At 39.0% G+C, this 24352-nt stretch overlaps 1 protein-coding gene across 5 annotated transcripts in view; it reads left to right on the top strand.

The window, feature by feature from the left end:
• Positions 1 to 24352, top strand: part of Reps2 (RALBP1 associated Eps domain containing 2) — a 230973-nt gene that overhangs the window by 109639 nt on the left and 96982 nt on the right. For all 5 annotated transcript variants that reach the window (XM_027432751.2, XM_027432749.2, XM_035449998.1 and 2 more), the window contains 4 exons: positions 9130 to 9268; positions 12448 to 12511; positions 16056 to 16198; positions 19427 to 19521. In XM_027432751.2, the coding sequence (XP_027288552.1) occupies positions 9130 to 9268; positions 12448 to 12511; positions 16056 to 16198; positions 19427 to 19521 (441 nt within the window). The remainder of the gene's footprint in view (positions 1 to 9129; positions 9269 to 12447; positions 12512 to 16055; positions 16199 to 19426; positions 19522 to 24352) is intronic.

The raw sequence follows: 24352 nt of genomic DNA, 5'->3' as shown, positions 1-24352 counted from the left end.
TTAAGTATTGCCATTAGGTTCTTCTGAAAAGGAAACAATTCTTTATTACAGGATGAATGGATAGGTAGAAAGAAATAAACATGGAGCTTGAAGGCAACAAGTTTATGTTCTGTCCTTTTTATTCTCTAGGCATATGGTCTTATTGAATTTATTAAATCCTCAGTTTCCTGTTCTGCCAATTGGAAATAATGGGACCTACTTTGTAGAATTATTATAAGGATAAAAATAGGCATATTAGATACTTTAACAGTACCTGCCATTTAGTAGAGTGGTGAATACATGTTACTGAACATTCATTTATGTTCATGGTGATACCTTTCTTTTGTTTGAGAATTTCATATATGCATATAATATATTTTGATAAAACCACCCCCTTTCCTTCCCCTCCAGTTTCTCCCTATGTCCCTACCACTATTAATTACCAGCTACATAAACACTTTTAAAAATTCCATTGAATCCCCTATATGTGCATGAGTAAAGGACAGTTTCCTGAAGAATGAGTATCCAAGAAAACTGACTCTCCCTCCCACAGCAGCCATCATTTACCAATAGCTCCTCCCCGACATATGCTGGGGATTTTAGCTGGCTTGATCTTGTGTAGGTCTTTATGCAGTCGAAGTTGCCATGTCAAGCATGATTTTACTTCAGATGTCCACTACTTCTGGTTCTTACATTCTTTCTGACACTCTCTTCCATGATGATCTTTGAGCCTTGAGAGCAGGGGGTGTGCTGTAGTTATCCATTTAGAGCTAGGCACTCCATAGTCTTATATTCTTTCTACATTATCCAGTTGTGAGTCCCTGTATTAATCACCGTCTACTGCAGCATGAAGCTTCTCGGATGAAAGTTGAGAAATAGACTAATCTAGGGGATGGTGTATTACTGTATTTATTTAGCAGAATAATAATAGTTTTAGGTTCGCTCCTAGGCATATGACTTAGCTAGCAATGAATTTTGGGCTCAGTTAACTGTACCATGCATGAGTTCTGTTTTATGGAGTGACCTTAAAATCCAACCATAAAGTGGTTGACTACTTCTATAACATTCTTGCTTCTAATACACCAGTTGCATATCTTGCCAGACTAGTCATGACTGAAAATTTAGATTATCTTTAGAGCTAGCTACTTTGTGCTGCACATTAGGTTCAGAGAGATTTTGGCATTTTAACAGTGACCTAAGATGGTGAAATTAGAGCCCTAAATTACTTTGGCAAACTATGGCTAAAAATATTTTTTGTATTGTTTTTGCTAAAACTTCAAAGGGACTTTAGTCTAAAATTAATCTACCTTCATGGGTGAAATGGCTGAACTCTTAAAGCAGCAGCATTTACAGGAGTCCTTCAGGGTAGTCTTGTTGTCTGAGCAAACTGTTCTATGGTTGAAAGAGTATACACACCCTTTAAACATTCTAGTGGACAATACTTCCTTGTAATTGTTCATATTATTCACCTTTGTGTGATTTTTAAGGTACTTTGAGGGTGAATTTCACCTTTGGAGATTTTATTAATACTATTACTTTTAAATGGGTCTTTTGATGTCTCTTTCATTACAAGCAGCACATTTTCCCTAGAAATAATAACTTGCAGCACCAAATATTTGCATTTCATTTGAATCAAAATCAAGGAGTTGAATGTTTTAAATACAAGCAAATCTAAATCTCCTGTGTCTAGAGAAACTGGATAATGAGCCATATGTTTGTAGTTTATGTAGACAGATGTGAAAGAATTCTCTTTCTCCTCATGTTCTTTTTTTTTTCTTTTTGGAGACAGGGTCTCATGTAGCCTAGTCTGACCTCAAACTCACTATGTGGTCAAGGCTTGTTTTAAACTCCTGGTCTTCTTGCATCTACCCCCAGAATGCTGGGATTATAGATGTGTACCACCACACCTGGCTACTCAGATTTTTTTCTTAAAGATGCTGGCAGAACTCAAAATTGGCTCAAGTAGCAAATATCTCTGCCCAGCCAACAAAACCAGTAGAGCTAGGGTTGAACTAGGCAGGCTTGTTAGGATGTGTTTGAAGGTAGAGCCTTTCCTGGTTGTGGCTTCTGCTTGGGTGGCTGAGTTGCCACAGAATGTTCACTCCCACTTCTCAGTGCCCTCAGCCTTTGCTGTTTTCTTTTAAGTGATGGACTTTTCGGGTCTTTATTCATAGCACTAAGCTGATTGCTGTGGCTGATTGGGGTTTACCTCAGAGGTAGTGATTCTGTGTGTCTGGGTCCTGCAGTAAGATGGCCCTTTGCCACTGATAAAGAAACACAGTTTTGGAGTGGGCCTTCTGTGCTGAGGGCTACCTGTGGGTTTTGTTCTCTTCCATTTCTCTCCTAGCCCTCCTTCTCTGTAAACCACATTTGTCTCTAGCTTCAGTTGTTCTGAAATCAAATGGTTGTAAATGTTCTTCCTGTCTTTAAAGTCTTCCCTGTGTCATTTTCAATGAAAGCATCCCTTTGTGCTTGAATCTGATTATCTGATTGTCCTGTTGAATGTTATCTGTGGCTCCCCACTGTCTTCTAGATACACCCTGAGTCTTTTATCTGTGTGCTCTGCTTTCCACCTGGACCATATTGAGGCAACTCCACCCATGTCCCTGATGCACTGGCAGTATTTATGTGACTCAAAATGGAGCTGCTTCTAGGATATGGCCATATTCTATGTTTTGATGTCTTTGTGAATGCCAATCTCTTTGCTTGCCTTGCCCTGCATATTGTGGCTTTGCTTCTTATACAACTTAGGTTGCTTTGAATCACCTAGAGGGTTAAATCTAGTCCTGAGTCCTACTCACAGACAGTCTGGTTCATTAGGAGATTGGGAGTAGACCTTAGAACTTGCATTTCTAACAAGTCCCCTACTCATGCTGATATGTGTGGGGACCAGAGTTTGAGTAGGAAAGACCAGGGTACCCACCTCTTGTTATCAAAACACTTCCCTTACTGTTTTGAGATTGCTTGTGTGCCTTTCTTCTTACTGGGCACTAAACTTTCTCAGCAAAATAATGTTTGTCTGTCAGTATGTTTCCTGCAATTAGGGTTTGGGTTTGTGGATATTCAATAAGTGTCTGTTGAATGGGCAAATGAACATGTTACTGTTAATGCAATAAAGTTTAACTTATTTTACTTCTTTTTTCTTTTCTTTTTTTGGTTTTTTGAGACAGGGTTTCTCTGTGTAGCTTTGGAGCCTATCCTGGCACTCGCTCTGGAGACCAGGCTGGCCTCGAACTCACAGAGATCCGCCTGCCTCTGCCTCCCGAGTGCTGGGATTAAAGGTGTACGCCACCAACGCCTGGCTTTATTTTGCTTCTAATGGGTCAGTTTGGGGGACTATTTTACCTTCATGAAGTGTGGGAAGTCATTTCTTCCTCTGGGTGCCATTATCTATCTGTTCTTGAAATAACTCAGTAGATATGGAACACATAAATTCCCACAGGGATTAGACAATAAGTGAAGTACAGAAAGACAGACAGCTCATACTTGATAGAGCTCAAACTAAAATAGAACACTCAGACTTTTCTTTCTTTTTCATTTTAAACTTTTCTTTATTTTTGAGGATTGTATACAACAAAATGATCACAACTACCTCCTGTTTCCTCCTGCAGTTCCCTCACACTCCCTAAAGCCCAGTTAATGTTTACTAGAATTTTATTTAGTTTTGAGAATTTCATATGAGTACTGTATTTACCACCCTCCAACTCGACTCATGTCACCCACTCTCTCAAATTCTGTCTCTTCTTCTTCAGTGACTATTTCAATCATTCCAATATGTAAATATAGCATGTTTAATTCATTTAGTGTTGCTCTAATATGTATGTTTTTGTGGATGACCAATTGGGGTTAGATAGCCAGTTAGGGAGTTTTTCCCTGGGGAACACCAATTCTGCCTCTCTCAGCAGTCATCAATTATTTGTAACTCTATCTAGGGGTGAGGGCTTATGAGATCTCCCTAGTTCACACTGGCATGTCAGATGGTGTTGTCATTGTCAGGTCTTGTTTGTACACCCATATTGTTGGGATTTCATGGTTGCAGATTCCCTCTCATTTTTGGAAGAGACAATCTGTCAGCAGATGTCCTAGTCCTCTGGCTTTTAAAATCTTTCTGGTCCCTCATCCTTGATGTTTCCTGAGCCTTCAGTAGAGGAGTGTGTTGTAGATTTATCAGCAGGTCTGGACACCTCATATTCAGTTGTTCTCTGCATTTGAGTAGTTGTGGCTTTCTGTGATGGTCTCTATGTGCTGCAAAAAGAAGCTTCTTTGATAAAGGGTGAGAACTACACTTATCTGTGGGCATAAGGATAAATATTTACAATACAGTTAGGAATTATACTTGTTTAGGAAAGAGGCAGTAGTAGGTTTTCCTCCAGGTTCCATTGCCTCACCAGCCATGGGTAATTGGCTAGGTTTGTAGTACCAGACATTAATTCCCTCCTATTGAGTGGGACTTAGGTTTAATTACAAAGCTGTTGGTATCCTCAGGATATGAGCACCACTATTATATCGTTCAGGATATTTTGCCATTCTGGTCATTGTCATGGTTCATAGACATCACAACTGGTTAGATTGCTTTTCTCCTTTGGCAGTTTGCATATCATCTTCTGGTCCCAAGAGAGATAGTCCTCAGGGAGGAGGCTTGTAGGTCCCTTACAGCTTCATTTCTCCAATGTCACAAATGTGTGGTGTCTTCAGCAATAGGGTCTTACCTTCAAATTCGGGGAGATAACTAAGGGCAATGGCAAAAGCCTATTTTGTTTTGGAAGTGTTCCTCAACTCCCCTGACAAACAATTTACATACCTTGCATGGCTTTTGGGAGGAACATTATCACCCCAAGTGGTGTAACTTCATTAAAAATATATATACATACATACTTTGTACAGGTTTCTTCTTCTCTCATAAATACATCCCGATCCCAGTTTCCTCTCCCTCTACTCCTCTCAGTCCCCCCTCCCTCAGATCCATTCCTTCTCTATTTCCCTTAATAAAAGAACAGGTCTCCCAGGGATATCAACCAAATATGACATAACAAGATACAATAAGACTAGGTTGGGAGAGGCAACCCAGTAGTAGGAAAAGGGTTTTTTTTTCGTTTAAAATTGTATAGAGGGGTTAGAGAGATGGCTTAGGAGTTAAGAGTACTGGCTGTTCTTCCAGAGGACCCAAGTTTTATTCCCAGTATGGTGGTACACAACGTCTGTAATTCCAGTCTCAGGGTATCCAAAACCTTCTTTTGGCCTCTGAGGAAAAACGTGCATAGATGTACATGCAGGAAAAGCACCCATACACATGAATTTGGAAATATGAAAAAAGGAGAATAATATAGAGCTGTGAGTGTTTCCATATCTGTTGCAGTATAAGACAAGCTCAGGGGTTAATTTAAGTTCATTACTAAAAGTAGACTTGGCGTACTCTTGTATATCTCATATATTTGCTAGCACTGTACATAGGATAAGCGTGATTTGGCAGAGTTCTAGCTCTTGAAATCTTGCAATGATACTTAAAATTATTTGAAATGCCCAAACTATGTAGTATTCACCATGGTTATCATCAAATAGTATTTCTTAAAGAGATCTTGAAATCATTTAGTTTGTAAAATCAATTGAAATATACATTGGTAAACAAGGTGGAAATGATGGGCACAGGCTAGCAGGTTTAATGCAGGTTACTGAAGGATCATAGTGTTCAGATGCCCTCCCTTTGTTGTTAGGCCTTTTGTGTTGATCCTAGGAACTAAGAATGTTCCTTGCCACCTTATGCTGTCTTAGAAATGAGGCATTTGGGTTCTCATGGGAGTAAAAAAAAAAAGATACCAGGAGTAGAGTAACTCAGTGGTTTTTATTTCCTTTAAAAATTGGTGTGTGTGTGTGTGTGTGTGTGTGTGTGTGTGTGTGTGTGTGTGTGTGTCTTCATGTCATCATAGTGCAGATGTAGATGTCAGAGGGTAACTAGAAAAAGCTAGTTTGGTTCCTTTCTTTTACTAGCTTGGTCCTGAGGATCTAACTCTGGTTGTCAGGCATGTCAGCGTGCACCTTTACCACACCAAGCCATCTTGACAGCCCTGGAGTTCCCTTTAGAAGTTTTTTTTTTTCTTTTTAAACATTTATTTAACTATGTGTGTATGTGTGAGAGCATGTGTGTGGAGGTCAGAGGACAACTCTGGCATCAGTTCTGTCCTTCCACCATGTGGCCTCTGGGGATCAAACTGTCATCTCTTACTTGATGAGCATCTTGTAGGAATGGAGATCTGTGTTGTTGTTTTTTTTTAAGAGAATAAGAAGGTAGTTTATTCTGTAGCCATTTTGAGTAGCCATGGCCTGAGAACATGGAACACAGATTTATGTTACCTCAAATTCCGTGTTCTTACATTGGAACAGTTTTGTGATGTTTTCATAGTTTTACAGAACAAAGAAAGCCATAAATAAAGGCAAGTTTCAAATACATTAGTGGGTACATCCTAGAAGCAGATACAGCAAGATGGGGGAAGTATTTCTATAGGACTAAGATGTTATCTGTTGACACTCCTAGCTTTTGGATTGGTAAAAACTGTGGTCTGATAATTAAATAGATTTCAAAAGGGTTTTAACTATTAGTCCTAAGATGTCAGTTCTGACACAAAGGTGGTGAGCAAGGGATAGCTGTTCTGGAGGGTTAGAATTTAGCCCAAGATAAGATAACTAGCCTTTGGACCTGCAACATTCCGGTCTCCACAGTCCTGCAGTTCTAATCAGTTAGCATTTGCAGACACAGCTTCTCTTCTTGCTCTTTGTACTACTTCTTCCATTATGGGTCTTTTAGATCCCTGTTTCTCCCCTGCTCCACTCAACCTTACTACTCTTTTATTGCTTACTCTTATTTTTTTTGAGATACAGTATTACTATGTAGAACTTGAATTCTATATACAGCCAAGCTTGGCCTTGAACTCATGATCCCCTTTCTCAGCCTCCTGTTTGCAGTGATTATAGGCATGCACCACACTCCTTTCTCAATATCACTTCCATCCCAATTTCACAGATTCTTCTGGCTTTTCATAGTTTTAAATTATGCCTAGCCCTTGCTCTGAATCCTGGCTTGGTTGTGTATATATGTTCAGGTTTTGCTTTCTCTGCTTGATGGTCTACATATTTATTATTTATATCTTTAAGAATGAACATATCACAAAAGTTGTTCTTTCAGTAAAAGAACTTTCTATGCCAAAGCATCTCAGAGGCCAGTGTATTGTGTGCCCACCCACTATTATTCCAACCTGGCCAGATGATACCAGGTATGATTCAGGTCATTCATCCACACATGGCTGCTGATCTTTCTTTTGTAATAGACTGTGTTGCCAGTGTGAGCATGGGTGTGGGCATGGTAGAGAGATGGAGATGACCTTTTGGAGCAGAAGGATATGGGGAAGGGGAGGATTTGATTAGGTTGGCACTAGGGGAAGAGTTTCTTGGGAAGAAAGAGCTAAGTTTGGTCCATCAGACACGTGAGCACATGGGTAGTTGGAAACCTACCAAGTGAGCAAAGAGTAGCTTGGAGTATGAGAGTCTTGAGGGTCAAGTAGAGGAGGTGGACTATTTTGATAAGCAACCAATAAGCTCGTAGGCTTGGTTTTTGGTCCTGGAGAATAGACTGAGGACTATTAAAAAGCTACTAACACTACCCAGGCATGAAATCATACAGATAGGGAAGAAAGTAGTTGCTTATGAGATTGGAGAAAGAACAGCTGTGGCTAAAGTGAACAGTTACTGGCTAGGGTGGCTTCATTCTCACCAGAGAAGGAATGCACTCCAGGGGAGCAGGAGCTTCCATTTAGTAGCAGGGAATGCAGCAGTTCAGCAGTTAGCAAGGAGATATCTCTGCAGTGGTAACCTCCTCCCACCTGTTTCCTTTTGTCTTCCTTGTGGCCACCTCTTGATTCCATGTACATGGCCTTTGGTAAAAATATATGTTCTTGGTGTAGATGGGAGGGATGGAGCAAAGCCCCAGATGTTTCTCTCTGCATTTCCATTTTGCTTCTGTCCTCAAAGCCTAGTCTAGCTTTTGTTTTCTCCTGTATTGGGTCTCTGGACTTCTGAACTCTCAAATCTTCAAATTTGGTGTGCCTGCCCTCTAGTGGCAGATTTGCTGCACCCCCTTGTTACCCTGCTGATGGCAATACCACAATAGATCTTATCATCAGCTTTGTATTTAGTAAATATTCCCAACTCACACATGTGAAGGACAAATTCAGTGAGACTGACTTGCTGCTCAAGTGGGAACCAGAAGGCATGAGTTTGACTGGGAATTTTGACTCCTGGATTTATGTAATGCAAGTACGGCAGGAATAAAGAAAATATTAACCCACTTATTATAACTCACCCCATAACCTCAGCACCCAGGAGCATGAGTCAGGATTGCAGAAAATCTAGTGCCATCTTTGGCTACATATTAAGTTCTAGGCAATCATGGATTACAGTGTGAGACCCAGTCTCAAAAAAAGAAAAAGACAAGAAAAACCACTGTGTGGTTATAGCTGTTGCCTTACGTTCTGTGCAGAGCAGAAGAAAATCAGGCTAGGGAGATGCTCAGCTGGACATGGTAGCCTGCCTGCAATTCTAGTGCTTGGAAGGTGGAGACTGGGAATAAGCTGGCTGGCTAGGCTAGCCTTAATAGAGAGCTCAAGGTTCAGTTGAGAGACCCTGTGTCAATGCATGAGGTGGTAACATATTGAGGACTCCTCATATCAGCTTTGGGCCTCCACATACATGTGCCACCACACATACTTGTGAAAAAACATACAATTTTCCTATCCACTTATCTAATCTGAAAGTATCAAAATATGGTGAATAGCTGAAGATAAGAATTGTTTTTCAGACTTTGAAGATCCCCCATGGAAAGCCTCACCTTGCCTGGGGAGCAGAAAGGGGATGGGATAGGTAGGGTGTTAGTTGGTGGGATGCAGGGAAGGAGGGGAGGGAGAGGGAACTGGGATTGACATGTAAAACAAGCTTGATATATACTTTATATCATAGTTTAGATTTTGGTTAAATTCTTATTATGAGGCAGTTATGTTTATTCCCTGAGGAAAAATAAAGAGAAATATAAAGTAACTCCCATTGGTGTTTAAGTCTCACACCTCATCTCATGAAAGGAAGGTTCTGTGAGCACTGTTTTTAAAGTCCTTTTCAGTGGAGAGAGAACTGCAGGACAACAACAGTAATTACCCAGATGAGCCCTGGAGGATAACAGAAGAACAGCGGGAGTACTATGTCAATCAGTTTCGCTCCCTCCAGCCAGACCCAAGTTCCTTCATTTCAGGTGAGAGAACATGGTGTCCTGGAACAGGGTTCCCGTGTGAATAATGGAGAACATCTTGAGAAGCAGTTGATGAAAAATGAAGATTACAACCTCTGATTTCAATTTGTATTCCTCTAAGGTGGAACTTCTTACCAAATATATGTATGCAGAAAAGAATGGTAATGACCTGGGAAAATTATACTGCCATTGCAGAAGGGTTAAATGGGAATTTGGGGGAACTTGGTCCAGACCCTGCACCTTCTCAGCCAAAGCACTTGAATAGCAGATGACAGTGCCAAGGGACACCTTAAATTGCTTATTTATTGTATCAGAGTCAGAGCAAAGACAAAGTATAGTCTTCCAGCACAGGTCTCCTCATGTTTTATGTTCCCTAGAAGTTTAGGTACATGCTCATTTATTTGGCTCCAGGCTTTCTTCCCTGGTTTTTGAAATTAGGATATGAGAAGAAAACTGGTCAGCATTTTCTTAGTCAGTTCTTCTGGGTTATCATCGGATATCTGCATTCCTGTTGTGCCCTTATGTAAAATTCAAGCTGAGAAGAATTGATTTAATTCCCATGTGCCTACATTTTACCAGGCAAAAGACTAAACAGTGAAATAGTAGAGTCCAGAAGAAAAATTTATAAAACTTTCGTCTTATACTTCAATTTTAGAGAAATAACAGTATGTTTTTGATCATTCTAACTAACAGTGAAGCATGGATTAAGAGTAATTTCTATGAAATAACATATATAATTGATATATTCTTATATATGTAAAGGCAAACATTATTTTGGTGATTGGTAGTAATGGCATTATGTAAGGTAGAGTAGTATAGAAATCACAAATGAATTTTACCATTATGATTTAGAAAAGACAAGCAGAAATCCAGATTATGTATATTGACAGCAGGGTAACCTTACCTCTTGATCAACTACTTCTTAAACATATGCAGACATTTAGCCAACTGTGAATAAGTAGTTGTTAGAAGTGTTTTTTTACATTTTCTTTCAACCTTTTTATTTTTGCGAAATTTCAAGTGTAGATTAACTTGATTTGCCACTATAGCAAATCCCCATGGACAAGTGCCAGCAATTTTGTTTTTATTCCCTCTCAGCCTTGATGATTTTGAAGCCATTTGATTTGAAAAATATTCCAGGATATATCTTTTGTTCTCTTAAAAAAACATAAGCAGAACTCACTGGTACATGTGAGAAAAAAGTCACAGATTCTTTAATACAATCAGGTCTTCATTGTTCAAATTTGTCTGATTGTCTTCTAAGTTTCTTTTTAATGTTTAGTTTGACCACAATGAAGATTCATAAATGACATTTAGTTGATGTCTTTTAAAATAAACATGTTAGTTGAGATACAATTCATATATCATAAACAACATTTAAACCATATAGTTCAGTGATTTTAGTTCGTTCACAGACTAGATTCATAACCTAAATTTAGAACCTTTTCATCACCCCTCTATTATCTTCCCACTTAGTAACAGTTGCTGCTTACTCCTGTCTTCTCCACTTCATGGTTCTAGGACACTATTAATGCACTTTTCTTCTCCATACTTATATATTCTGGGCTTTTTATATACATGGAGTCTCTTTTCTGGTGGCTTGATGGTGGAGCTGGAGTGAAAGTACCTGAACATGTCTCACTTGTTGCATTCAAAGGAGAGAACACTGGGCTTTTTCCTTAGCTCCCTTTTTTAGCTGCTGGCACCTGGGATGCAGCTGAACTTGATAGCTATCAGCTTCCCAGTGCCTTCCACCTAACTTTTCAGAGACTCTATGGTACAATAGTCTCCTATGTGAAAGCCAGCACTAGCTAGTGGGTGGGGTCTACTGTGCTTTGAAGAGAGAGGATCCAGCAGAAAACAGACTGGTAGGAGAAGGGAATGTCTCTGTATCTTGGTTGCTATAGTATATTTGATAAATTGGCTGACAAGTTTTGTCTGTCAGGTGGCACAAGGTGGTTGGTTGCCTTGGTAGCAAAGAGTCACGTGTTAGCATTATTGACAGGATGCCTTTGGGGAGAAGGCTTGTTGGCTTATTGATACTTTGCTTTTGATCCTTAATAATTTATCAGAAAAAAAGTATTTCTTTAAGATCCATTATAACCCCTTTGAAAATTTATTTTATTTTATTTTAGTTTATTTAGTTTATTTGTTTTATTTTTGAGACAGTGTCTTGCTGTGTAACCCTTGCTGTTCTGGAACTTGCTATGTAGGCCAGACTAGCCTTGAACTCACAGAGACCTGCCTGCTTATCTGTTGAGTGCTGGGATTAAAGGTGTGCAAGCCATGGTTGGCCTGCTTTTTGTTTGTTTTTATAGTGCTGGGGCTTGTAATCCAGGGCTTTGCATATGGCAGTCAAGTACTCAGCTACCAGCTAGATTCCCACCTATTCCTATTGCTTTAAGGCCAATTAGAAAATTTGTAATTGCTCTGGGAGGCTTTTGACTTAGCTTAGAACAACTTGGTGCTTTAATGCTCTCTTGTATTAGAAATGAGGCTTTTGAATTGTGAAGCTACCGAGAGCTGGAAGCCTGAAAGAGCCCAGTGAAGGCTAACATTTCAAGTACAGCTGGGACAGTGGGATGGCAGCTCAACTTTAACTGACATAGGTAAATTTACAATGAAAAGAGTCCTGGATGGATTCTTCAAAGTGCCATCAAGAGATCTTAAATCTCATAAAAATATTTCTCAAGATGTCTCTCTTGTTTCTGATGGGATTATTGATACCATTTTTTTTGTGTTCATCATTTTTCCACACTCTGCATTGCTTTTCCATTCTTTAAGTATAAAACTCAACATAATTTTTACTTAAGCAATTTTGAAGGTTTTCTTAGGAAATTTTAGTATAAGTGTGCAGTTTTGGTAGAAGCCAAGCAGGAATTTATATGGCTTGTATTTGTCATGAGCATTTTGCCATTGCTTCTTTCTACATGTTTGATATTCCTTTTAATTGTATTTTTCTCATTTTTGCAACAACGCAGATAAGTCTTTGGCCCTCAGAGGTGCTAGGCAAGTCACATGCTACTCTTAGGAAAGTCCTGTGATTTGTTGTTTCTTGTAGACTAAATGCATTTGTGGTTATTTGGTAGAGATTGCTGAATGAAAAAGTGGTGATAGGCTTGCACATAAAAGGTGCTCCAGACAAGGAACTGATGGCTTATTTAAACAATGGCTTTTGACAGGGTCTGTGGCCAAGAACTTCTTCACCAAATCAAAGCTCTCCATCCCGGAGCTCTCTTATATCTGGTGAGTATGATTATTGCCAAGTGGTATCATATGCTCATCTTTTAGCACTTTTCAAAGTCTTAATTTTTTAAGACATGATTTTTGTTTGCTTTGAGACAGAGTTTCATTCTGTAGCCCAGGCTGACCTGTAACTTACTGTGTAGCCCAGGCTGGCCTCAGTCTTGCAGTAAGTGCCATGCCTTACCCTCTCAAGTAAGTTTTGTTTTTTTAGCTTTTTCTGGTGGTGTTAAGATTTGAATCCAGGGCATCACACATATCAGGTAAGTACTCCATTGCTGAGCCACACTCCCGGCCCTGAGGTTTATTCTTTGAATGACTTTTTAAAAAACAGATTGAGAGTGAATAGAACTTGGGGTTTTGTTGGTATGAAGATTAAATAAATTATATGAAAAACACAATGAACAGTATCAGGTATACACTGTGAAATCTAAGTGTTAGCTACTAGTTTCAAAGTAATTCCTCAGGCTGGAGACATGGCTGCTCTTCTAGAAGAGCAGATTTTGGTTTCCAGCATCACATGGAACTCCTGACTGCCTGTAATTCCAGCTCCAGGGATTCAACACTCTCTTCAGGCCTCCTAGGGCACTGTATTCATATGACATGCACACACAGAGACAGAAACATATAAGTAAAAGTAATTTCCTGCTTATTACTCAGTCTAGGCAGTTGTGCACATGTGAGACACTATATATATTATATTATATATATATATTATATATATATATATAATATATATATATATATAATCCAAGTGTGAGGCAAGGAGCCAGAGGACCTTGAAAAGCCATTCTTTATAATATTTTATATGGTAGGGTGAACAGAAGATCCAAGAACATTTTGGAACAAAGTTAAACTCATCTATTCTAGATGCCTGTGAACTTTGTAAATCTGGCAGGTGTTTCACAGCTGGGCCCTAATTCAGCCTGTGCAGCTGCAGTGTCAGCTCTGCCTTGCTACTGAGGCCTGCCATAGTTGTAGCTCCAGGAGGGCTGTGCTGCAATGGTCCAGATGGTTCTCTTTGCATCTATGAAAATGCTCAGTACCATAAACTCCTGCCTTTGTGGATCATGCTGTTATAAATATATATTAAAACATTGGAATATTTATGTAAAGCTTTTTCATGAGACATTACAAAATTGTGATGGAATTTAGAATTGCATAGCATATACTGTGCAGTCTTATTGAAAAACTATTCCAGTCATACCATACATACCAGTGTAGCTGGAATTTTGAGCTGGATTTAGGTTCTACAGTGATATACATATAGTCTGGCTTTTTTTTTTGCAACAAGCCTTATGTTAGATTTCAAGGGTAGGAAAAATGTGACCATTTTAAAAAGAATATAGTCTGTTTTGGCAGAACTCCCAGGCTTAACATTACCCTGTGAGGCTTCCTGTCTTTTTGTTGAGACAAATGCATGAAGGCTAAATGGCATACTCTCCATCCAGCATCTGAAGCAGTTCCCAGACACCTCCCTCCTGGGAGCAGCTGTTTCAGGGCTGGTGCATTCTGGATTAGAACAAGAGTCTTGTGGGGAATAGGAGGATGCAAATGGTCCAAAGCAAAGTTACAGACTTCCCTTAGAGATGTTTTATATTTTTTCCAATAGCAGCATCTTTTTAGTACAGTTTTACATAAGTCTTATCTCTGTACTTATCCTAATACAAGTATGTTTGTGTCTATACACAGTCGGATTTGGTGTTTAAGGGGTCTTAGTTCTTTGGAAAATGGATTTCTTTTTTTTTCAATTTTTCTGCATTTTTTAAAATTTTATTTTATTAGTTCAAATTAGGAACAAGCTTGCTTCAGATGTCAATCCCTTCTCCCTCCCCTTCCCCCCAACATCCCACCTGCCCCTAGCTATCCCCCCTTCAATCCCCAGGCAGGATAAGGCCCTCAAAAGGTGCTCCCCAAAGTCTACCACATCATCCTGGGCTAGGTCTAGGCCCTTCCCCATGTGTCCAGGTCAAGAGAGCATCCCTTTACAAGGGATGGGCTCTCAAAATCCCTTCTTTTTTTTTTAAGACCTTACATATTTAATACAGTGCGTTACCCCTGTATAAATGGAAAAAAATTAAGTTCAACATTTCTAGACCAATATGGCTGTTAATTTTTGTACAATGCCAACTCAACGGTAAACTGGGATACTTTTTTCCAAAGTTGACAGCACAGCTAAAGTTTCCAAAAATTCAAATATATATATATATATATATATATATATATATATATATACACACACACACACACACACACACACACACACACACACACACCCACCCACCCACCAATAATGGCAGTATGTTATGCATCAATAGCAGCAACAACTTTTCTAGGTTCTGCAGTCATTTGAACAAAATTGTAGAGACATCCAGCACTCTCCAGGCAAATGGATTTCTTTTGTGCTCAGTGAGTAAGTCTGTGCCTTTTAGTGTGAGACAGTGACTGAAGTGAAGACAAGCCTTTTCAAGACTCCCTTTCTTCATGTTTGTCCTTTCCAGTTCCAGCCTTTTCTACTTGCTGCTTTTACATTAAAATATGATACAACCAGTATTTCTTGAACTTATTTGTATTTATTTTTCTATTTTTTCTTTTTTATTGAGCTATACATTTTTCCCACTCCCCTTCCCCTCTCCCCTTCTACTCTTCCCCTGCCCCCAATGCTCCAAATTTACTAGGAGGTGTTGTCTTTCCCCCTTTTTTACAGGCCACAACCCCTATTTGTATTTCTATATATATACACTCTGTCTCTTGCTCTCTTGCTTTCTCTGTTCCCTCCTGCTCTCATTCTCTCTTGCTCTTTCACTTTCTTTGTCCCTTTTCCACCTTCCATCTCCTCCCTCTTCCTTCTTCCCTTTATCCATCCTATCTCTTGTCTCTATGTCCTCAAACAGTCCCATGTACTTCAGGCTGGCTTTGAAATTACTATGTGCCGTAGGCTAGTCTTGAATTTCTGATCCTCCTGCCTTTGCTTCCCAAGTTCTGGGCTTACAGGTATGTACCATCATGCCCAGCTCTCTAAGATGAAATTTTCATGCAGACTGATTTGCTACCAAAATGTACACTGTTTGAAAACATTCAGGTTTTCCCTTAAAATTGAAAAAAAGCAGCAATGAAGTGCCTATGTTCATGCTCTGAATGAATTCCTTAGTGGCTGAGTCTCTACTTCCTTGGGCCTTTTCCAGCATTAATTCCAGCACTCTTCACTCTGTGCAGCCTGCACTTATTGAGCAACTGTCAGATAACTTCAGAACCCCAGACATCACTTTTCTTTTTTCCCTAGAGTTTCCTATGCCTTGTCTCATTGTTGAAAAACAGACCTTATTAGAGAGCCTGAAGAATATCCATTTTCATTTACAAAGTGTCACTGATGATACTGCTAAAGATCAGCTTGTTTTCTTCCTCTGGGTGGCCCTTGGGATTTCACATTGGTTTGCTTAGGAAACTTTGAGGATACCAGAGGCCATGGGCAGGAATCTGGGAACTGTGTGTGCGTGCTTGAGGCTGACGCTGCATGACAGGTACTCATGACAACTCTTATCTTTAGGGAACTCAGTGATGCTGACTGTGATGGAGCCCTGACCTTGCCTGAGTTTTGTGCTGCATTTCATCTCATTGTAGCAAGGAAGAACGGCTACCCACTGCCAGAGGGCCTGCCTCCTACTCTGCAGCCAGAGTACTTGCAAGCAGGTAAGGCCTCATCATACACTATAACCCTTAGCTATTTATTTTTCGTGGAGGCCTAATAACAAACTCTTATTTCTTTTTTTTTTCTCCATTTTTCATTTGAATCAGAAACAAGATTGTTTTACATGTCAATCCCAGTTCCCTTCCCTCCTCCCCTGTCCCCGGCAACTAATACCCTACCTATCCCATACCCTTTCTGCTCCCCAGGGAGGGTAAGACCTTCCATAGGGAGTCTTCAGAGTCTGCCATATCCTTTGGGACAGGGCCTGGGCCCACCCCTGTGTGTCTAGGCTCAGGGACTATCCCTTTATGTGGAATGGGCTCCCAAAGTCCATTCCTATGCTATGGATAAGTACTGATCTACTACAAGAGGCCCCATAGATTTCTAAGGTCTCCTCACTGACACCCACATTCATGGGGTCTGGAACAGTAGTCCCCTGCTGGTTTCCCAGCTATCAGTCTGGGAATCAAGAGCTCCCCCTTCTTCAAGTCAGCTGTTTCTGTGGGTTTCACCAGCCTGGTCTTGACCCCTTTGCTCATCACTCCTCCTCCTCTGCAACTGGATTCCAGTTCAGTTTAGTGATTAGCTGTGGGTGTCTGCTTCTGCTTCTGTTTCCACCAGCTGCTGGATGAAGGCTATATTATGGCATATAAGTTGGTCCTCAATTTCATTATAAGTGGAGGACATTTAAGGTAGCCTCTCCTCTGTTGCTTAGATTGTTAGTTGGTGTCATCTTTGTATATCTCCAGACATCTCCCTAGTGCTTGATTTCTCTTTAAACCTATAATGGCTCCCTCAAACTCTTTTATTTCTTAAAATGATATCTGGACATAAGGGAGTCCTTGCCATTTGAAGAAGCTTTCTTAACTTGTATCAGACTTTCATATGTTAGAATACAAGTTATAGGGATGGTCTAGGGAAGTATGACCCATCTGTTCTTCTGTTTCTGGTACCTCTGGATAGTTTAGAATCAAGGTCACTTCTCTTTTCAGGACAGTTATGGACAGCAAATGCTGAATCCCACTGTCAATAGAAAATAAATCTTATAGCATTAACTACAAGCTTGGCATCTTGAGACATGCTAGTATCTAGTGGTCTTGGGTAAGGTAATTCAAAACTATAAGGTTGTTTTTTTTAAATAAGGTAATAGGAATTATATTAGATACCATTTTACTTATAATCACAGAACTAATCCCTTTTCCCAAATTAGAGGATAGACTTGTAAGGTTACATTGCATTGTTTGGTGTACTATCCATGAGCCCTTTTTGATACTTCTATGTCTGAGCGACTTGGTGGATTCCTGGAGAAAATTTTTGTTAAAATATTTTGAGTCTTTACTATCTGAGAGGAACTGTATTTTCTCTGTGGTCTGGGAAGAGGGGAACAGCGGTATGCTGAAAAGTACTGAGAAGGGGTTTGGAACACACAAGGGATAGAATTTTCAAGCCACAGTGGTTGGGGTGTATAGAACAAAGAAGAGGCCAGGATGAGGCAGAATAGAAGAGCAGGAACCATATCATGAGTAATGGCATTGGTCTGTGTTAGGCAGGGAAGTAACAAAATTGGATTTCTTGTCTGCAATGATTCTATGTATTGCCTACCACAGACCAAGAGTAGTCAAGAGCAGAGGAGGACTCAAACTGGGGATGTGACAGTGGACCTGGAGAGATAGAAGATAGGATGGAGAGAGTTACCTGTTAATTATTGTCATTTGTAGCATTTGAAAAATGTTAGCTTCCTATGTAGGACTGCCTTCTCTTTGCTTCCACATGGTAATGGTACCTGAGCTAGCACTTGAGTGAACAGCAGTGGTGGGAAGATAAGTAAGGGCTAAAAAATGACACCAATTACCAGGTGGTGGTGCATGCCTTTAATCCCAGCACTCTGAAGGCAGAAGCAGGCGGATCTCTTTGAGTTCAAGGCCAGCCTGTCCTAAATAGTGCACTCAAGGCTAGCTAGAGCTACAAAATTAAACTCAAATTAAAAGTATAAAATTCAGCCAGACAGTGATGGTGCATGCCTTTAATCCCAGCACTCGAAGTGAGAGGCAGGCAGATCTGTGTGATTTGAGGCCAGCCTGGTCTACAGATCAAGTTCCAGGATAGTTAAGGCTACACAGAGCAACCCTGTCTTGAACTACCCCCACAAAAGACACTAACCAAGTTTTTTACATTCAGTTCAGTTTAAAAAAAGCATTTCATTAAAAATTGATCCTAACAGTGTGTCTCGACAGATTTGATTTATAACTTCTATTTATCATCTGCCCTAGTCTGCTTTTCCTCTTTGTAATATTAGCAACTTTTGAAAGTCCTTGTGATATTTCATTGTTGATTACTTCATGATAGAGTAGTAAGGCAGAATCTGCTCCTAAGAAGTAACCTGGCTGTTAGCTTATCATATAACATGCTTTCTTCCTCATGCCAAGTTACTTAGCTTCCTAACAGTAACTTTTGCTGTTGTATGGTAGAAGAGACCTGTAAGTTTACTTTATTATTCAGTCAGTAAGAATGTATGCTTTCATTTTTGTTATTCCTACTAACAAATGATAAATATTTCATAAAGTTGTGTTTGGTATATATTATTTTAGTGTCTTGCTTATTTCTAGCAATATTTGAAAGGAAGTACTTTTTTTAGTTAATGTTCCTTGTATTCAAGCCATCTTTATGAATATTGCATTAAAATTGTATTTAGTATGATTAAAACTTAAGATATGATAGCCAACATGTCAAAGTGCTACCATATTGTAACATACATTTCCAAGAGCAATAACTCCTCTGCTGGACTGTCAGGTGTTCTGGTCTATGCCAGTTACTAACTGGCTGTATGCACTTTAGTAAGTTGTTTACCTTCCCGGCTCCTCAGTTTCAGCATGTATGGAATGGGAATGGCAATACTAGATTGTGCTTGTAAAAGGACATTCAAATGCTGTTTCACTACAAATAGTAATGTAGGTAGTGCATATGAGTGAACTGACTTTGGTGTTATATTTAGCAGATAAGACATTTCATTATGACTATAGTAAATATTCTTTCTTTTTTGGTTTTTCGAGACAGGGTTTCTCTGTGTAGCTTTGGAGCCTATCCTGGCACTCACTCTGTAGACCAGGCTGGCCTCAAACTCACAGAGATCCTCCTGCCTCTGCCTCTGGAGTGCTGGGATTAAAGGTGTGTGCCACCAACACCCAGCCATGTAGTAAGTATTCTTACATATTCTTTTTCTTCCCTACTAGCTTTCCCGAAATCCAAGTGGGAGTGTGCAATATTTGATTCTTATTCTGAGTCAATGCCAGCAAACCAACAGCCTTGTGACTTGAATCGGATGGAGGTAAAAAACAGAAACAAAACAAAACAAAAAATTCTTCCTATGTTTATCAGGATGTATGTAGAAGTAACTCATAGTTTATGTCTTCACAAATACTGGAAAATAAACTTTTATAGCATTTTCTTTTCATGCTTCATTTGAGGATTGGCTTTTCAAATATACACACCAAATAATGTGTATAATTCTTTTTCTTCATAAAAGTAGAGTGTGTGTGCGACCTTCTGGATGTGAAATTATGTATAGCCAAACAAAGGCAGATAATGCTAGACAAATTGTTTACTTTAACTAGGCATTAAGTCCTTAGTAAATAATTTTTTAAAAATTTGTTTATTTTTGTGTGTATAGGTGTTTTACCTGTATGCATGGCTGTGTACCATGTGTGTGTCTGGTGGCTACAAAGGCCAGAAGAGGGTCTGTAACTCTCTTAGACTGGAGATACAGACAGCTTCAAGCTGCCATGTGGGTGCTGGGAATTGAACCCAGGTCCTCGGGAAGAACAGACAATGCTCTTAATTTAGTTGCTGGGCATTAGCAAGGTATAATGAACCTGAAAAAATTTGAAAAGAGGTTTGAGAGGTGTGTAAGGGGCCCTAAATCACATTTAAAGATACCTCAGGGTTTTGAAACTTTAAACTAAATGAAGATGATTCTCCCAAAGAAATTTGGCAAGTTCCCATGATATTGAACCATTAATGGATTATCCCTGTGCTCAGTGATCTTTAGCTATGGTTTAATAAATATGAATTGGTATGGTTATTGTTACTGTTATTCCCACAATCATCATTATCACTATTATGATTACTATGATGGCAATTTTTTACTTTAATATTTTTATTTTTTAAAGATTTGTTATGTATATAGTGTTCTGCCTGCAGGCCAGAAGAGGGAGGGCACCAGACTTCCTTATAGATGGTTGTGAGCCACCATGTGATTGCTGGGAATTAAATTCAGGACCTCTGGAAGAGCAGCCAGTGCTCTTAACCTCTGGAGTTATAGCCATTGTGAGCTGCCATATGGGCGCTAGGAATTGAACCCAGGTCCTCTGGAAGAGCAGTCATTGCTTTTAACCTCTTAGCCATCTCTCCAGTCCCGTAACTCTAGGATTTAGCACCCTCACACAGACATACATACAAGCAAAGCACCAATGCACAAAAATTAAATAAAAATTAAAAAAAAATATGGATTATAGTTTCAGGTATATTCCATGTTAGTATGTTAGATTACTGGATTTTTTCTTTTTTAAAAATACCTTTATTAAGAAATACCATACCATGCCAATTTAAAGCACACAGTTCAACCATCAACATAGTCCATCATAGAACTTTTTTAGTGAAGTAGTGAGTTTGTTGGGGTTCCTTATAGGAATACAGGTGAGGAGTATGGATGTTGTTCAAAGGCAGCTGTATCATTAAAAAGCCTACCTCATCCCTGAAGTGTAGGCACAAGACATTTTTATCACTCTTAATTAAAACTCTGTTTTCATTAGCACCCATTTGCTACACTTCCTGCCACCATTTTCTGATGATCACTAGTCAAATTTCTTATTGTATTTATTCATTTATTTGGGGTGGGTGCACATACCATGACCTCATCATGGAGGTCAGAGGATAGCTTGCAGTTGGTTGTTTCTTTTCACAATGTGGGGCCTGAGGATTGAACTCAGGTCTTCAGACTTGGCAACAAGTGATTTTGCCCACTGATCCATCTCCCTGGCTCCCACTAATCTTTCTCTTACTGGATTAGTCTATTCTGAGCATTTCATATAAATAGGATAATAGTGTATATATGGTTTGTGAGTGTATTTTTCACTTAGTATGGTGTTTTGAGGGTACTTCATTAATTTTTGTGCTGAATAGTATTGATTGTATGGATATACCACATTTTGTTTAGTTCTTGTTGAATATTTTGGCAATTATGAACCTACATGGGTAAATTTTTGTGTGGACAAATATGATTGGTTCTCTTTTCAATACATTTACTAGTGGAATTGTTGGATGGTACCATAGCTGTGCTAAACTTCTGAGGAACTACAAAACTACTTTCCAAAGCAACTGCTTATTTCAGTTCTCCATCCAGAAATGTCTGAGGCCTCCAGTTTCTTCATAGCCCTGCTAACCCTTGTTTGTGCCACTTTCATTTTAACCATCCTAGTGGGATGCAAGTATATCTTATTATAGTTTCACATTGAAAATGACCAGTGATATTGAACATTTCTTCATGTGCTGGTTAGCCATTTGTGTATTTAATAGCTATTAAAATCTTGTGTCCATTGTTTTTTGTTTGTTTTGGTGTTTTGAGCAAGATTTTTCGGTGATTTATTTGGATTTATTTTTATCTGCATTTTTTTTATCCCTAGACTACTTTCTTCTCTAATGCGATCTGGGTAGGAGAAGACAATAAAAGCAATGCACTATTGCCTGGCCACATTTGTATTGCTAGCTGTTTCCTATGTTAAGACTGGAGGATTATAAGCTCAAGACTATTCTTGGCTATGGAATGATTTTAAGGCTGACCTGGGAAACTTAATGAGACTTGCCTCAAAAGAAAAACAGAAAAACAGGTTGGGGATATAGTTTGGTGGCATAAACACTTGCCTAGAATGCTATGAGACTCTAGGGTCAATCCCCAGCACTGTAAAAAAAAAAAGACTTCTTCTATAGCTTACTATAAGTAATAGGTGGTGAATAGGAAATGACTTTTGGGGGTTTCATTGTAGTGTGGAGAATCACCTATTAGGATAGGAAAGCATGCAATGCCAAGTGGATTTAAGGACATGTTAGCTGCCTTTCAGAAGGAACGGCTAAAATGTAGATGTGGACTATGGATTAGCCTACAGAAAAATGATACTGTATAAATCAAGAAGTGAGAGGGCCTTGTGAGATTTCCTTCTTCCACATTGGAATGTCAACTAGTGTTATCATTGGATTATTTCTAGATGAAAAGCTATAGGAAATGAATGATTGCTAAGAGAGGGACAATCAGTCTTCTCTAGGGACAAGATTCCTGATAGGTTATCCAGTACCAAGTAAGTACTCAGCTCTAAATACATGTACATACAAGCAATTCTAGATGGACTTAGCAGGCTGCATCATATATCCATATGTTCATAAAATAATTGTGAAAGAAGAAGAGGTCATGAGTTTGAAAGGAGTGGAGGACATAGGAGGAGTTGGAGGAAGAGAGTATGTGGTAGAAATGATATAAACACAGCACTTGTATATGAACTTCTCAAGAAATAAAATGAAGGGAAAGATTACTTGGAACATCATGTACACAAAGTAAAACATGGCTATTTCAAGAAATGTGGCCTAAGTTTCTTCTGGATCCTAGAATGTAAACAATATCCATGAATGTATAATTTGGCTACTATTGGTTTAAATGGATTTATTGGGATAGCCTGGGAAATGTTATAATTTTTGCCATTTTCTACACAGAAAATTTTTTCTAGTTCATCACATAACTCAGTGGATATAGGAGCTGTCTGTGTAGTCATTTCTCTGCAGTTATAAACAAAATCTTTTTACTTTAAAATGAGTTAATATATATATATATATTACATTATCTTGTAAAAACGATTTGCTTTTTGTTTTTCAAGACGAGGTTTCTCTGTTTAACCTTGGTTGTCCTGGAACTCACTGTGTAGACCAGACTGGCATCAAACTCCACAGAGATCCATCTGCCTCTGCCTCCTGAGTGCTGGGATTAAAGGTGTGTGCCACCACCCGTCCATAAAAGCAATATTAACACTTAAAGAGTCACCTAGATGTGGATTGTTAGACTTTTGATCAGGTTCCCGCCAAGTACAATTGAAAACCAGAAGCATGGGTTATCTCTGTGGTTGTTTGAGTTCTGAGATGCAGACTAAAGTTCACCATTGGATACCAAATACCTCTATGAATTTAATCACCTTCCTTTGCATTTTAAAATTTATCTCTTAAGTTTCAAATATGTTTAAAATGTATGTAATAACAAAGTGCATTTGGTGACAAGTCATCCTGTCACTTATTTCTCCACCTACCTAGCCATTCTTCCAGAGTTTGCATACAAACATAACACAAATATGAGTAGATATTGTCCTCTAATCACAGTAGAGGCCTTAGAGTACATATTTTCCAGTTTTGGGGTAGACCAATATAATTTCACATGTTTATGATGTTTTGATACACGTATAGAGGTTTACACACACAGATTGTGAAGCAGTTAACCACAGTCAAAGCCACATAGTTCCCCCATCACCTCACACTGTGGCTTGGTTTCAGTAGATATTTAAGATCTTCTCTTTGTGAAAATTTTAAGCATACTATATATTGCTATAGTTAGAGTACATATTTGTGGAGCTTATTGGAAATTTATAGTTAGTAAACTTTACACTATTTTAAAACAATTCATATGTGACCAGTTTGTGTATTCAACTTATTAGAACTTTACTCATCTATGAGTCAGGAGTATTTTTTGAGACAGGGTCTCTCTATCCAGCCCTGACTGTCCTGAAACTTGAGTTGTAGACCAGACTGGCTTCAAACTCACGGAGATCTGCTTGCCTCTGCCTCCCGAGTACTGGGATTAAAGGTGTGTGCAACTGTGCTCAGCTTTAGGGGCATTTTTTATTTGCCCATCAGTAAGTTTTTTAATTCTTTCACAAGGAGGCTGAATATCACTACAGATCCTGGCAGATATTCCCACTATGGGTTCATTATCATACCCTCTTTGCATGAAAAAGTTTATAAAGGGCAGGTTAGTGATGGTTGACTAGACAAATTTTACAAAACAAACAAACAAACAAAAACTCTGGTTGAATCCTACTCAAGATTCAAATTTAATGGAAGATTCAATA

This window comes from Cricetulus griseus, chromosome X, assembly GCF_003668045.3.
Source record: "Cricetulus griseus strain 17A/GY chromosome X, alternate assembly CriGri-PICRH-1.0, whole genome shotgun sequence".
Classification (NCBI taxonomy): Eukaryota; Metazoa; Chordata; class Mammalia; order Rodentia; family Cricetidae; genus Cricetulus; species Cricetulus griseus.
Note: the sequence above shows the minus strand (reverse complement) of the source record. Positions and strands in the feature narration are given on the sequence as shown.